The sequence below is a fragment of the Pan paniscus genome, chromosome 15 (assembly GCF_029289425.2).
Source record: "Pan paniscus chromosome 15, NHGRI_mPanPan1-v2.0_pri, whole genome shotgun sequence".
NCBI classification, from domain to species: domain Eukaryota; kingdom Metazoa; phylum Chordata; class Mammalia; order Primates; family Hominidae; genus Pan; species Pan paniscus.
The window spans coordinates 21,935,142-21,950,940 of NC_073264.2; the positions used below are offsets into that span (position 1 = coordinate 21,935,142).

General features: G+C 49.3%; 1 protein-coding gene across 1 annotated transcript; it reads right to left on the minus strand.

Annotated features, from left to right (window-relative positions):
* On the minus strand, positions 1-10,254 carry KLHL33 (kelch like family member 33). The gene is made up of 4 exons (XM_008964112.4): positions 9,242-10,254; positions 3,975-4,899; positions 3,682-3,849; positions 1-3,581 (listed from the first exon to the last, which is right to left on the minus strand). The coding sequence occupies exons 1-4, from the start codon at positions 9,987-9,989 to the stop codon at positions 3,029-3,031; spliced, it is 2,394 nt and encodes a 797-aa protein (XP_008962360.1). The 5' UTR covers positions 9,990-10,254; the 3' UTR covers positions 1-3,028.
* Positions 10,255-15,799: the final 5,545 nt, after the last annotated feature.

Below are 15,799 nucleotides of genomic sequence, written 5' to 3' on the forward strand. Positions count from 1 at the left end.
TTATAGTAGAGAAACTCAGATAAGAAAGATTCAGTCACTATGAAACCTTTATTTAAGTCTGCCTTTAGGTACAAATCACAAAAAATGTTCATAGAAGTTCATCCAATATTTATAGCTTGTCATCTCCTTCAATTTCCTTCTTCCCGTTCTTTATTCTTCCTTCTCTTTTCTCTTATACATCCTACTTACCCCTTCTCATTTTCACTTACATTCCTAGTCTATCTTAAATAGAGATACAGAAAAAGATCTTATTAAAATAACGAAATCTAAAAATAAATAAATAAAATACATGCCAAGTACTTCTGGGGCCAGAATGAAGAAGGGTGCAAGGGAGACTCCATCATCACCCTTAGAAACATGAAAATCTTAATAAACAATGGTAATAGAAAACTGACCTACACAGGCCAGGCATTGTGGCTCACACCTGTAATCCCAGCACTTTCGGAGGTCGAGGTGGGTGGATCACCTGAGGTCGGGAGTTCAAGACCAGCCTGACCAACATGGAGAAACCCCGTCTCTACTAAAAATATAAAATTAGCCAGATGTAATAGCTGTAATCCCAGCAACTCAGGGAGGCTGAGGCAGGAGAATCACTTGAACTCAGGAGGAAGAGGTTGCAGTGAGCTGAGATCACGCCATTGCACTCCAGCCTGGGCAACAGAGTAAAACTCTGTCTCAAAAAAAAAAAAAAAAAAAAAAGAGAAAGAAAAGAAAAGAAAAAGAAAATTGACAACAGGTGCTGGAGAGGATGTGGAGAAATAGGAACACTTTTACACTGTTAGTGGGACTGTAAACTAGTTCAACCATTGTGGAAGTCAGTGTGGCGATTCCTCAGGGATCTAGAACTAGAAATACCATTTGACCCAGCCATCCCATTACTGGGTATATGCCCAAAGGAATATAAATCATGCCGCTATAAAGACACATGCACACATATGTTTATTGCATCACTATTCACAATAGCAAAGACTTGGAACCAACCCAAATGTCCAACAATGATAGACCGGATTAAGAAAATGTGGCACATATACACCATGGAATACTATGCAGCCATAAAAAATGATGAGTTCATGTCCTTTGTAGGGACATGGATGAGATTGGAAATCATCATTCTCAGTAAACTATTGCAAGGACAAAAAAACCAAACACCGCATGTTCTCACTCATAGGTGGGAATTGAACAATGAGAACACGTGGACACAGGAAGGGGAACATCACACTCTGGGGACTGTTGTGGGGTGGGGGGAGGGGGGAGGGATAGCATTAGGAGATATACCTAATGCTAAATGACGAGTTAATGGGTGCAGCACACCAGCATGGCACATGTATACATATGTAACTAACCTGCACATTGTGCACATGTACCCTAAAACTTAAAGTATAATAATAATAAAATAAAAAAATTTTAAAAAAAAAAGAAAAAGAAAATTGACCTAAACACACACAAAAAAACTGACCCTTTTTTGCTCTCAGCTGTCCAGTAGGCAGAAATGGAAAGAGCAGACAGGAAGGATAGAGGTGAGTTATAGAGGGCAGGAATACACAATCATTAAGTGAAAGCCATTATCCTCAGGAAGTCTCCAGAGAAGAGAGTAGGTGGCAAGAGCAGCAGAATTATCTGAAAAGCCTCTGGAATACCCACTTCCTCTTTGCTATGGAGAAACAGGGCATGGCATGCCCCACTTCTTTCTGTTTCAAATGCATTCCCCCTTCTCTAATGGGTGAGACTCTAGGCAGCCTTTAAGATCCAGTTCAAAATACACCCATCGGATGACACCTTTCCTAACAGAAGCCTTCCTGAGCAGAGTTCACTGCTCTATCCTCTGGGCTCTCGCAAGACTTGTCCATACATCTAAGTCCACTCAAAACTTGTATTTGTTTATGTCTATCTGCTGGTCAGAAGCTCTCTGACCTCTGTATCCTTGGTGCTTCCTACAGTGCCTGCCACAAAGTAGGTAATTAATAACTGTGTGAGGGAGAAAGAAGAGAAAGAAAAAAGAGAGGCAGTGGGGAGAGCAGGATGGGGGGAGAGAGAAAGAGGAAGCACCTGACCACCTTCCCTGGCCAAGATAAAGGGAAATGGATTTAAAAATAACTCTGGGGGAAAGGAACTGAAAGGGGGAAATGACTTTTCTGAGTCTTGTCTGCTTCTCACTCTTCTCTCCACCACATCCTCTCACCACTTGAGACCTCAGGCAACAACGGTCTCATTTTCACTCCTGATTCCTCAGTTTGCCCAAAAGAAAGAAGCCACACAGGCTTCTGACTTCTTCCACCCCATCTCCTTAAACCTCAGATCATCTGCTTTTCCACTGTGGGCCTCTCCCTCCTTGGCCTCTGCCCCCATCATCTTTCCCACACAACACTCCTGCCACATGGCCCTGGGGGGGCCCGTCAGGCCTCTCAGGCCCCTGTGCCGTGCATGTCCATGTGGGAGCTTCTGCCTCAGAAGGGGCAGCCTGTGGTGTCTCGCTGGGAAACGCTAGACCAGGCCTACAAAATTACCTGAGAAAAATACTGTTAAGAAGGTTTAGGCACCCCAGGGATGGGAGAGGAGAAAGGAGCAAGTTCCAGGAAAAAAAGGGCTGAACGATTTACAGTCCTTACTCCTACACTCCTCAAACTCTTTCATGGATGGCCATTCCACATTTTTCCCAGGATCCATGGGTCAGAACCATTTTTCCAACTGTCCTCCCATGGTCTCTACACTTTGGCTACTGAAGCTTCTTAACTCTCTTTCAAACTAGATGCCCTTTCCCTAAGAATCCCTAAGCCTTGTGGAGTTGCTCCCGAGTCTCCTTTCCTTACCTGGGTATTCAGCTGCCTCCCCTTTCCCTATATGTTTTCCCCAGGAGTTCTGGAACCACCGTTTCCTCAATGGAGATCATACGTACAAAAGCAGTTTACAATGCACAGTGTGAGAATAAAATACTACCAAGAATAAAGCCTCTTTTCACTCCCCACAATCTCTGTCCTTCTCTCAGGCTATTTCTTATGCCCTCCTCTCCCCATACACTGTTGCTCCCTCTTCACCCAGCAGGTTTGGTTTGGTGTGGGGTGGGAACCAAAGCTATGTGCTGCACAGTGGGCAGTGTCAGGATGCAGGCAGGCATCTCAGCCCGAGGCCTTGGCAGAGTTCCCAGGCAGAGCCATCGGCCCAGGCCAGGACAGTAGGCATGGATAAGGTGAGAGAGGGCATAAGTACGGTGACTGTAGCCCCCCAGCACCAGTAGCTCCCCCTGCAGCACAGCACTTGCAGCCCCCACATGGGGGGAGGGTAGGGGTGCCAGGTGAGTCCAGCTATCAGTCCTTAGTTCATAGGCCTCAAAGCTTAACAGGTCCCCAGTCTCACCCAGCCCACCTGCCACATACAACCTCCCACCCAATGCAGCCATGACATGGCCAGCCCGAGGTACCCCCATAGGGCTCAGAAATGTCCCTGGCTTCTCAAGTTTGGGGTCATAGTGCATCAATGAGGCCAGGTATTGGCCAGTCCCACCACAGCCACCGCTCACGTACAATTGGCCCTCCAAAATCGCAGCTGCGTGGGCAAAACATGGTGCTGGAAGTGCAGGTGCTGGCCTAAGGGAGAACAGGACACAAGATAAGGCAACTAGCATCTTCAACTCTCCTTCTATTCCAAGTCTCCTAATCTCTCCCAGATGCCCCCTTGCCTGCTTACCTCCAGACATTGAGCTCAGGGTTGTAGGTCTCCACAGAGTCCAGGGCAACATCATTGTGTCTTCCACCCAGGGCATAAAGTTTTCCATCCAGTGCCACCAAGGAGAAAAGGCTTCGAGCCTGGGACAAAGGAGCCATCTCCTCCCAGTCCTCTTGACTGGGCTCCCACCTGGACACAGTAGGACAAGAGATTGGAAGAGGGACTCTGGGCATCTGTGGTTGTCTAGGCCAGCAATTTCTCTCCCTGCCCACCTTAGGGCCTGCCACACCCTGCCCACTCCTAGAAGCTTATACCTGAGAGTTGAAGCCAGGGTGTTGGAGTGACTGTAGAAATCTTGTCCCCCACACACATAGAGTTCACTTCCTGCCAGGCTTGCAGCCCCATGCCGGAAGCGTCCGGGGGCAGGCAGGGCAGGCAGCTGCCCCCACTCAACAGTTCGTACCAGTCCCACGCCACAGCGGAAGGCCCGGGCCCACCACACTGCTCGGGATGGTTGTCTTAGGGCCATGTCTGGTCTGAGCCCATCCCCGCCAATCACTACCAGTGCCCGGTCAGGCTCCCTCCGTCTCTCTTGGCCTGGAACATCAGCCTCTACCATCAGCTGGTGCAACAGATCTGGGGTCAGGGGTGGAAGTAGCCCGGCTGCCCGCACCCTCCGCAACTCCCTGGTGGACATGCGGCCAAAGCGGACACATCGCAGCAGGGCCTTGGCCTCTGACTCCTGGGTCTCGGGGTTGGCAGCCAGCCAACACCGTGCAGCCACAAAGGCCTCAAACTCCTCCTGCACATGGAGCTCATCACTATCCAGGAGCTCAGCCAAGCAGGCAGCTGGTAAAGAAGGGAAAGCAGGACACAAGGCTACAGCAGGCAGGTGGGTGAGGAGGTAGTGACGGGCTTTGCTCCAGAGCCTCTCCAACCCGGGGGCTTCCGCCATGGGGAACAGGGCCAGGCAACGGGCAGGGCTGAGGCCCCGTGCCAAGCCTTTCTGACACAAATCCAAGCAGGAAGAGCTCTGGTACTGCAGAGCAGCCTGGGCAGCTCTCAGTAGCCCTGGCCACCTTGCCCGCACAACTCCGGAGTAAGCAAAAGAGACGAGGAGTCGCAGGTCCTGGGTGGAGATCGTCCGCAGAGATACCTCTGTGCCCTGGGATTCCCTCATCCCGCTCAGGAGCATGGCCCCAAAGAACTCACTGCCACAGGCCAGGGCTGCTCGGTGCACTGCAGGACGGGAGAAGGAATAGAGGAGGACTCAAAGTGTTGCAAGACCGATAGGCACTACCCCAACTTGGTACTCTAAGTTTGGCCCAACTCTAAGTTTGGCCCTCCAAGCCACCCACTGCTACAGACCAAACTGTGGTGTGCATCAGAATACCATGGGGTAGTTGTTAAAATGCAGGTTTCAGCAGTCCACTCCCAGAGATTCTGATTCAGCAGTTCTGGACGGAGACCCTAGAAATTTGTATTGTAACACTTCAAGTAACCCTATGTGATTCTCATGTTAGTGGCCTGAAGACACTTAGATAAACATTGCTTTAGTCTTTTTGGTCAGATGAGTCAGAAAAAGAGTCTTCATGGATCAGGTTGAGAGGAAAGCATTTGCTAAGAGGAGCACAAAATAAATGTAAAAGACCAACAAGCAACTTATATAGGTCTGTCTATATTGTGCACAAAATAAAATTCTTTACAATCAAGAGCCAAAACTGTCAGCCATTCTGTTAGATTTTGCTGGGAAAGTGGCACCACTCGGGAATGGCTGTAATCCAACCTCATCGGATTGCTGTCTCCTCTTGCCTAAGAATTAGTGTTTAATGTTTTCCGTGTGTCCCAGCTTTTCTCTGCATAACCCTCTCCTGTTCTTGGTATAATTTGTAGAATCATGAGATCTGAAACTTGAGAACTTCAAAATAATCTAATTCAATTATTCCCTTTAAAATAAGGAAACTGGTTGGGTGTCGTGGCACACACCTGTAATCCCAGCACTTTGGGAGGCTGAGGTGGGTGGATCACTTGAGGTCAGGAGTTCAAGGCCAGCCTGGCCAACATGGTGAAACTCCATCCCTACCAAAAATACAAACATTAGCCGGGCATGGTGGCAGGCACCTGTAATCCCAGCTACTTGGAGACTGAGGCAGTAGAATAGCTTGAACCTGGGAGGTGAGGGTTGCAATGAGCTGAGACTGCGCCGCTGCACCCAGCCTGGGTGACAGAGCGAGACTCCAACTCAAAATAAATAAATAAATAAAATGTGGAAACTGAGTTAGGTCCCAAAGAAAGCATGTGATTTATTTTTCATTTCCATGCAGGGGCCGTGTGGGCAGATCATCTCCATCCACTGCCACTGATGTCAGGCTGCAATAAGCATGCTTGTGTACCAATACCTTGGTTATCTGCATGGTCCTCATGACAATGAAACTGTCCTATTAACCTATGCTGTTAAACAATTAGACCTCATACTCAGCATCACTTATGGATTATTCTGGCCAAAATATTTAACTTGAATCTGTTCAACTCTTTAGATCTAAAGTCAAGTTTATAGGAAGTTGAAAGGCTAAAGGAACAATTTAGAGGGGAAAAACCACACAAATCAAGAAAATGGAGCATTTTATAGGATAACCAAATTTTTTTTTTTTTTTTTTTGAGATAGGGTCTTACTCTGTCACCCTGCCTGGAGTGCAGTGGTACAATCTCGGCTCACTGCAACCTCCACCCTCCAGGTTCAAGTGATTCTCGTGCCTCAGCTTCCAGATTAGCTGGGACTACAGGTGCACGCTACCATGCCTGGCTAATTTTTGTATTTTTAGTAGAGACGGTTTCGTCATGTTGGACAGGCTAACCTTGAACTCCTGGCCTCAAGTGATCTGCCTGCCTCGGCCTCCCAAAGTGTTGGGATTACAGGCGTGAGCCACCATGCCTGGCCCAGGGTAACGAATCTTACATGTTATTGTCTTTACCAATCAATATATAAAGTAATAAAAAAAAAAGGAGGGAGGACTGTACTAGATTAAAGGAAGCTTAAGAGACATGCAGCTGAGAATAGCATAGTCCTTGATTAATTCCTGGGTTGAACAAACTCACTTTAAAAAATGTTTTTTGGACAACTGGGAAAATATAAATGTGGACTAGGTGATATTAAAAAATTACTGGCCAGGCGCGGTGGCTCATGCCTGTAAACCCAGCATTTTGGGAGGCTAAGGCAGGTGGATCACCTGATGTCAGGAGTTCAAGACCAGACCAGCCAACATGGTGAAACCCTGTCTCTACAAAAAATACAAAAATTAGCTGGGCGTGGTGGTGCACGCCTGTAATCCCAGTTACTTGGGAGGCTGAGGCAGGAGAATCACTTGAACCTGGGAGGTGAAGGCTGCAGTGAGCCGAGATCGTGCCATTGTACTCCAGCCTGGGTGACAGAGCAAGATTCCATCTCAAAAGAAAGAAAGAAAGAAAGAAAGAAAGAAAGAAAGAAAGAAAGAAAGAAAGAAAGAAAGAAAGAAATAAATTACTATTAATTTTGTCGTGCATGATAAAGGTATTATGGTTATGAGAAAATGTCCTCTTTGATTTATTTTTTCCTTTCACACCTAGTCCCACAGAATTGTCTTCTTTTAAAAAGATACATACCCAAATACTTATGAGTAAAATGTCACGAATTTCCTTTAAACTTCAGTAAAAAATAAAATGAACAGATGAAATAAATATAGTAAAATATTAGTTGTTAAATCTGGGTGATGGGTGTTTGAATGTTCATCTTAATATTCTTGGCTTTGTAAAATGCTTCATAATAAAAAGGTGGGGGGTAATGCTCCTAGAAGTCCTTTTAGGCAGGTCACAGAGGGCCAAGCTGTTTAAGAACTCCATGCTGCTTTGACCAACTGAGACATGTGTGCCTTTCCCAAAGGGCAGGTGTTGTTCATATGACTTTCCACTGTCTTTTAAGCAGTAGGTAGTGGCCTGGTGCTTCCCAAGTAGTAAACATCAATGACAGATTTCAAATATATATTGTCTGAGAAAATCTGCATTCCTCAAAACAAGCTAAGCCATCTCAGCTCCCATATCATCAATCAACCTATAGTTCAGAGCCAACCCTGAAAAGGCTCACCACCACTTGTATTCACCTCTTACTCATTACTATACCCTAGGATTTTAAGTGACAGATTCGCAACCATTAAGTAGGAATATTTCCTAGGGAAATAAAAGCAGTGATATGAGTATGCTTAAATTCAAAAGCCTAGTGAGAATTTTATGATTATGAAAAATTTAAATCCCCTCTCCATCTAGTGCTATCATAAATGAAAATAGACTTTTGGAGTGGTTTTCCTTCTAGGAGTCCCAGAAGCACTTCAGTTCCCAGTCACTCCTCTAATGGGCAGTAGCTATGTGACTTTGGACAAGTCTTGGATTCTGATTTCGTCATCATCAAAGTGTAACAGCCCAACTAGATAATCTCTAAACTAATCCCTTGTAATTTTAAACTTTCAATGTGTCCACATGGCCTAGTGGAAGCAGACTGGACTAGTGATGTAGGCTTGTATCCTGGGGTTGTCCCAAGTCAACATCTCCAAATTTAATGTTCCTTATGTGCACCTGTAGATAATGATATTGACCTCACCAGCTTTCAGTAAAATTTAAAAAGAGATGTCATGTGTAAAAATTTCAGGTACCCAGTGCCTCACCAAATGTTAGTAGACTCCGAATAATACTCAACTTATGCAACCCTACTTAGCTTTCCTGGTGATGAGCAGAGTTAACTTCAAAGTGCCATGGCCAGGCTGGGTGCAGTGACTCATGCCTGTAATCCCAGCATGAGACAGGTGGATCACCTGAGGTTAGGAGTTCAAGACAAGCCTGGCCAACCTGGTGAAACCCCATCTCTACTAAAAAATACCAAAAAAATTAGCCAGGCATGGTGGCAGGTGCCTGTAATCCCAGCTACTCGGGAGGCTGAGGCAGGAGAATCACTTGAACCCAGGAGGTGCAGGTTGCAGTGAGCCAAGATTGTGCCACTGCACTCCAGCCCGGGCAACAGAGTGAGATGCTGTCTCAGAAAAAAAAAAAAAGTGCCACGGCCTGGTAACCTTAAACAGTACCAGACCTTGCTCATTAGCTGCAGGGCCCATAAGTCAGCCATGGTGTCAAGCACAACAAGGTGAAAGCACACATTGAGTTTTCCACCATGTTCCCCTGGCTTTCCTGTGTCCTGAATGGAGGATGCCAAGAAGGGCCTTTTGTTAATTTCTGCTTGAGTCAATCCACTTTCTGCTTGTTCTACTGCCATGGATTGTACCCTTAGCTCTAGCCAGCTGGCTGGAGATTCCTTGTTACTGGACACAGGAAAAGCCAGACAGAGGGTCAGTTTAAATCTGTCAGAGCGCCTAGAAAACAACTCGACTGCGCATGCCCCGCTCTCCGTGGGGCAGGAGAGGCACCAAAGGCCACCCCAGGGAAATTCTGACAGCGGCAGGGATCAAAACCATCATGGTGGGGATCAAACCACCTGCTGCTTGCACACACCATTCCGTTAGCATATGCACCTGCAGTAATTTAATGCCCCACAGGCCCTCACCCGACAGCTGGCAGCCGCCTGCCTCCAGCTTCAAGTCACACCCGACGCCCTCTCGGTAGAGGAGCTCGATTCCGCGCAGGTTCTCCCTCAGCTCCTCTGCCTGGCTGGGCTTCTTTACATCTTCCCCGGCATTTCCAGCCCTCTCGCATGTCTGCTGGGCAGCAGCCTTCACCCGGGGCGCTCCCAGCGCCTCGGCTGCGGCCAGCACATCCCCCTGCGAGGCGGGGCCCAGCACCCCCTCATAGGCAAAGGTCAGCACGGCCTCCCAGCCCCCTGGGGACACCTCGAGGCTGAAGGGGGGCCGCGGACCTCCGCCGCCCAGCAGCCTGTCTCGGAAGAGGCTGCTGATTGCGGCCAGGATCACCCGATGCACCCCGTATACCCGCCCCGCGACTGACACCTCTTCGTCCAGCAACAGTCTCTGCTCCCGCAGCCGCTGGGCCTCGGCGAAAAACTGGCTCGGATGCTCCTCGCTGCGCAGCCACTCGGGCTCTGCCGCATCTTCATCTTCTTCCTCTTCCTCTTCTTCCTCTAGGGACAAGGCTGGAAAGGGAAGGTTCCTTGGGACCAGGGGCCTGGAACCAGGCTCCTCCAGAGGAAAGGAAGGCAATCTGGGATCCTCGTCGGGGGAGGGAGGCCAGGAAGGGGTTCTCTGGGCGTGCACAGGGAGTCCAAGGCAGTCCTTCTGGACGGGATGAGAGACACTCTCCAGCTCAGGGGGATAATGTGGGGTGTCCGAGACGCTCATGCCGAGGTTTGCTGGATAGCTGCAGGTGAGCAGAGGCAAGACAGCCTGGCGTCAGAGCTGGGCCCAAAGAGGCCAGAGCAACCATGTCTCCAGCCAGTTGAAATGTCAGTCTCTCCCCTGCTCCAACACCCTCCTCCTACCCTCAGCCACATCCCAGCACTGGAGTATCTGGGATATACAGGACAACTATAGGGTGCACGCGGTGCAGTGAAACATGCAAGAAGCCCTGTAAAGATCCGGTAACCGGGACCACACCCCTCCCCTATTGCCCCCATCCTTTTAGTCACCCTCAGGAGACACCAGTGTTCCACTTGCCCTCTCACTTGAGCGCCCGCTGTGCTTGGGGCTGCGTGGCAGAGGGAACTTGCCCACATGGCATCCCAGTCAGCCAGTGGCCCCATGGGGCTAATTATAGCCGGTCCTGGCTGGCTAGGCACTTGGCACCTGGTGTCCTAACTCTGACACCCAATCCCCTGGGCTCCCTCCCAGACTGACACCCCCACCCTTCCACCTGTAGGTCATACAGGGGTGTGCTGAGCTAGGCAAATTAGGAAACCAAGGAGAATGAGGGGATCTGGTGGAATGAGCCCAAGGCCAGAAGGGCTGGGCCACTAGAGTGGGCTGGAAGGATCAGGCAAAGAGTCTGGACCAGGCTTTGGCTGTTGACTTTTCTGTGCATGATAAAGCAGGGACCCCGCCGGGCATGGTGGTTCTTGCCTGTAATCCTAGCACTTTGGGAGGCCAAGGTGGGTGAGTCACTGGAGCCCAGGAATTTGAGACCAGCCTGGGTAATATGATGAAACTCCATATTTTTTATATCTACCAAAAATTACAAAAATTAGCTGGACGTGGTGTCTCATGCCTGTAGTCATAGCACTGTGGGAGGCCAAGGCGGATGGATCACTTGAGGCCAGCAGTTTGAGACCAAACTGGGCAACATGGTGAAACCCCATCTCTACAAAAAAATACAAAAATGAGCCAGGCATGGTGGGGCACATCTTTAGTCCCAGCTTCTTAGGAGGCTGAGGTGGGAGGATCACTTGAGCCCAGGAGGCAGAGGTTGCAGTGAGCTGAGGTCGCACCACACACTCCAGCTTGGGTGACAGAGCAAAACCCTGTCTCAAAAAACAAAAAAGCTGGGACCCAGGAGCGAACAGCTGGGACCCAGGAGCGAATATAGCCCAGCTTTATCCATGGAGGGCAGAAGAGTGAGGAAAGTGAAGGGCCAGGGGGCAGGGCTATGGACCTAGGTGGCTCACCCCACACAGGGATTACTATCTGTCCAGAGGTGGGGTCCAGGGTAAGAGCCTGAAATCCAACCCTGTGTCTTTGGAAAAGTGTGGGGAATTCTAACTCTCATCTTGGCACTGGGATAAGAACCAGACAGTGGAAGGTGTGCTTGATCTGCATGCTGTGAGGACCAGAGTCCTGGACTAGATGGGCTATGGACATGCAAGTATTCCGTTTGAGCCAGACGGTAACAGTCACTCCTTCTCCCTCCAGGACAACACTTCCTTTCTCATCCTGAGGCCAAGTGCTAGACTAAAGCCCCTAAAAGCCAGGCAATCACTTTTTGCCGCAGTTTTGAGTGTCATCTTGCAGAAAGGATTTAGGGAAAGGTGCAGTGACACACTTCCTCTCCCTTCTCTGGGGGAGGTAGGACAGGCCAAGGACTCCTACTTCCTGGCCTATAAAATGTCTGTTCCAGGCTGGATAGGTTGACTCCACAGGCAGACTTAATAAGGGAAGGAGGAATGATTGCTCCTTGTGATTCAGATGAAAGGGCTCATGTGGAGGGCGGGGTAGGGTGGGAAGTGGGCTGACCTGCACAGCACCCCCTCCTACTTTCAGAGTTGTCTCCATTTCCCCATTTGTGGCCTGGGTACCCCTGGCAACTCTGAGTAGCTAGCATTCCCTGGGTGAGCCTAGCCAGCAGGTGCACTCCCCAAAATGGTTCGACTGAGAGGCAGTTTATGGTTATCCTGGCCAGCAAATGGGGAGATAGTGTCCAGGCTCTGCACCCCGTTTCCCAGTTCAGACATTTCGAATGCCTCTCATGTCCTCCCCAGAGCAAGACAATGTGGCCAGCATCTTGACCCCCAACCAGGAGTTGGAGGAACTGCAATCTGGTGGAGACATACCCCGAGCCAGCCTCTGTTCACCAACTGCTTACAAGGATGAGGACACTGGACCCTGCTGCGAGTTCTATGCCAACTCTGTAGTCCTGGGATGGCTCCATACAGCTTGGTAAGACCCAGGCCCCACAGTGAACTTCTGAAGGTAGGATAACATCTGCCTGTGGGCTACCACCACCCTTCATGTAGCTCTGGGACTGCCCTCCAGGTCCATTAGCTGTCCTCCTGGTTGCAGACGCGCTGGCTAGCAAGGGGTCTTGGCATTTCAGTTATGTATGTGCTGTCCCAGCCAAGAAATAGTGCCACATCCACCTCGAGAGGAAACCCACACCCAGCCACACTCCCAAGATGATCTGGAGAATTCTGGGGCCAAAACCGGCAAGGCCCCAGTGCACTTCAGCTGGGTCATAGGAGTCATGGTAATGGATTGGCGCTCATGGTTCCCTAAGTCTGGGGATCTAGGCAGGCGAGAACTTTTTGCTCCAGGGGAGTTCTTGGGAGGTACCTTTGAAGAAGGGGGCAAGGGGTGGGACTCACACTGGAGACTGCAACCCCTCCCTTACCACCCTGCTCCCCAGATTTGCTGTATGCTCAATATCTGGGGCATCATTCTCTACCTGCAGCTGCCTTGGATCGCTGCTCAGGCAGGCACAGGTATGAGCTCAGAGCTCTCCTGGGCAGTAGGAAGGGATGTGCATGTATGAATAAATTCCCATCCTCACCCCAGGGCTCACATGGCTCATCATCCTGTTCTTGGCCTCAGTCATACTGTCACTGGATTGTCTATCTCAGCCATCTCCAGCAATGGCAAAATCAAGGCTGGTGAGTCTGTAGTGACTCCCGCTCCTCCCTTCATGTTTCCCCATCCCTCATATCTGTTAATGAATTGTATGGTGTTCTTCGATGATCACATTTGGTCATTTCCTCACTCCCCCAACCCCTGCCACACAAACATTTTCATTTCCCCTTTTGGTACTGGTGGTACCTAGATAGCCCTACTGCTTTGGGATGGGGTTTTCCTCCCATGAAGAAATGTGTATCCTCAATCTCATTTCCAGGCTCCTGTATGATTCAACGTGCTTCAGAAAATAGGACTGACATGGGTGTGCAGAATGGGAGCCGCCTGGGCGCAAAGTGCCAGTATGGCTGGGATTTCAGCAGTTGTCGAGAGCAAGGGTCCTGCCTCTATGGGCTCTCTAATCACTATGAGGTGAGTGAACCAGAGCGGAAGTGTAGAGAGAGAAACCTTGCCCATTGCCTGGCATAGCATAGATGTTTAAGTTAATTAATTTGGGGCAAAACCTTCAAAGATGCAAATAAATTTTAATAAGTCTGGGAAAACTAGGTGAAAATACGGGTGGAATGCATTACTTCGGAAATGCATTGATTTTTGCCTCTGTCTGCCCTTTTCCTCAGACCATGAACATGGTGTCTGCCTTTAGCCCTCTGATGTCTGCTGGAATCTTGAGTGCCATTCTGTTCTGTACCCTTTCCTGCTTTGTTTCAGCCCCTAATATCTTCCAGGCTAGTTGAGATCTTAGCAAGAGGCTTGCAAGAGAAAGGCAAGAATGTTAGTAGACACGGTCATCCCAAGTGTATAATTTTTGAGGAGGGGCAAAAGAGGGCTCAGTTCTCAGCAACTGGGAGTTAGAAGGTAACTTTGGGAGATGGAGATGACTGTGGCTGGCTAGCGTTTAAAGAGATAATCCAAGCCCACATAGCAACATTCAAAGTCTGCCTGTAAATCAAGGGAAGGTGTCACTGTTTTTGTTTTTTGTTTTTTGTTTTGTTTTTGAGACAGAGTCTCACTTTGTCACCCAGGCTGGAGTGCAATGGCATGGTCTCGGCTCACTGCAACCTCCGCCTCCCAGGTTCAAGTGATTCTCTCGCCTCAGCCTCCCAAGTACAGGCACGTGCCACCACATCCGGTTAATTTTTATATTTTTAGTAGAGATGGGGTTTCACTATGTTGGCCAGGTTGGTCTCGAACTCCTGACTTGTGATTCACCCGCCTTAGCCTCCCAAAGTGCTGGGATTACAGGCATGAGCCCCCAGGCCTGGCCCGGTGTCACTCATCTATCTACCTCCCCACTCTCAGTTTTTCCCATCCCTCATTCCCAGGGATCTTACCACCCCCTACTCCCCCTACTCCTATCCTTTCTGCCTCTGACCCCTAAACTCCCTTGACTTCTGTCTATGCTTCCCACTCTCCTGCCTCTTTAGAGGGAGAGGGCTCTCATTCTCCTACTTCCTGGGACCCTCCCCTGTTGATCGCCAAGACCTCTTGCAGCAGCTGTGCCAGGATAAACCATACACAATCACTGGCTTTTTTTGGGGGAAAGGCCATGGCAAGAACCACGAGCCTCTGTGGGGCTATCTGCTCACCTTCCTCACTGCTGTAGGTTTCATCCTTATCGGTGACTACTCCCCACCCCACCCTCCACACTGGGTGTGGAATTAATCACCATTCCTCTCAGGCCCTTCCCAGCCCTACCTCTGGCTTCTAGGACCTGATCCTAAAACCTCTTTTCTATCTCTCTTTTCCTGAAAGTGGACGAAAAATGTCTCCTAACCTTGCACTGGTAGGGGTGGTATGTGTGTGGGGGTGGAGTGAGGAGTAAGAAGGGAATAGAGAGAATGGAGAAAGCCATAAAATGATGTCCCGGACTTCTAGACCTGGATCTTATGACACTAGTGTGGAGACTCACTCCTGACCTTTCATCTCCCCCAAAGCCGAGCTGAGTATCATTGCCCCCATCATCGCCAACTTCCTCCTCTGTTCCTGTGCCCTCAACTTCGGCTGTTTCTACGCCTCCCTTACCTGGTTGTCTGGTTAGTGTGGGCAGGTGTTCAGGTAAGCTCTAGGGCTGGAAAGACCTGGGGAGTTGGGAGAGCATCCTTGCGGTACATGAGTGGGTGGTGCTGAGGCTAAGACAAGGGCCTACATTTGCTGTCCCCTGCAGGCTGGTGCCTTTCCTTCTGCAGGTAAAGTCCCTGGGTCTCTCTCCTGGGCTCTCTGCTCTGCCTGCTCATCACATTCCTCCTCACATGGCGGGCAACACTGATTACTGTGTTGCTTACCCTTCTGCTGTTATATGATCTACAAAACCTGGTGAGTGAGTAGGCGGGTGGGCAGGGAGTCAGGAAGTGAGTTACAACAGGAGGCTGACCCCTACAAGAAGCCCAGAACTACGAACAGTGTTTCCTCTTCTACCTCACCATTGATGCACCACCCCAATCATTTTGCACCACCCCTTTCTCTGCACAGTTGTGAACTGGGGCTCTTCAGCCCAGGCAGACATCTACCAAATGGCACTGTCCTACTCAGTGAGCCTCACCAATGTGTAAGATCACATTAAGAACTTCCAGTAAGGAAGTCTGTAGATGAGAGATTGAAAACGGTGGCCTATGGATGGAATGTTGCCTGGAAATGAGTTTTTTGATTGCACAGCATTTACAATTTTTAAAATAAACTACCAATGTTTAAGATCCAGGCATCTGCTAATCCTGGGCCTCCAACCCACATGACACAGTTAGCTGGGGCTGAGTAGCTCCTGTCCCATGGGACAAGGCAGGTGCTCTCGTTTGCCACAGTTCCCACTTGGTCCACTTTATTCTTTAATACTACATGACTGGTTCTTGCAAACTTTTGGCTTTTTTGGGAAAGGCCATGGC

What these genes read in the sequence shown, in the direction of transcription:
- KLHL33 (XM_008964112.4), bottom strand. Translation starts at nt 9,989, where the DNA reads ATGAGCGTCTCGGACACCCCACATTATCCCCCTGAGCTGGAGAGTGTC. An exon ending in AGGCGGCTGCCAGCTGTCGG is followed by an intron (nt 4,900 to 9,241) that starts GTGAGGGCCTGT and finishes CCCGTCCTGCAG; the next exon opens with TGCACCGAGCAGCCCTGGCC. An exon ending in CCTGAGCTCAATGTCTGGAG is followed by an intron (nt 3,582 to 3,681) that starts GTAAGCAGGCAA and finishes GTTCTCCCTTAG; the next exon opens with GCCAGCACCTGCACTTCCAG.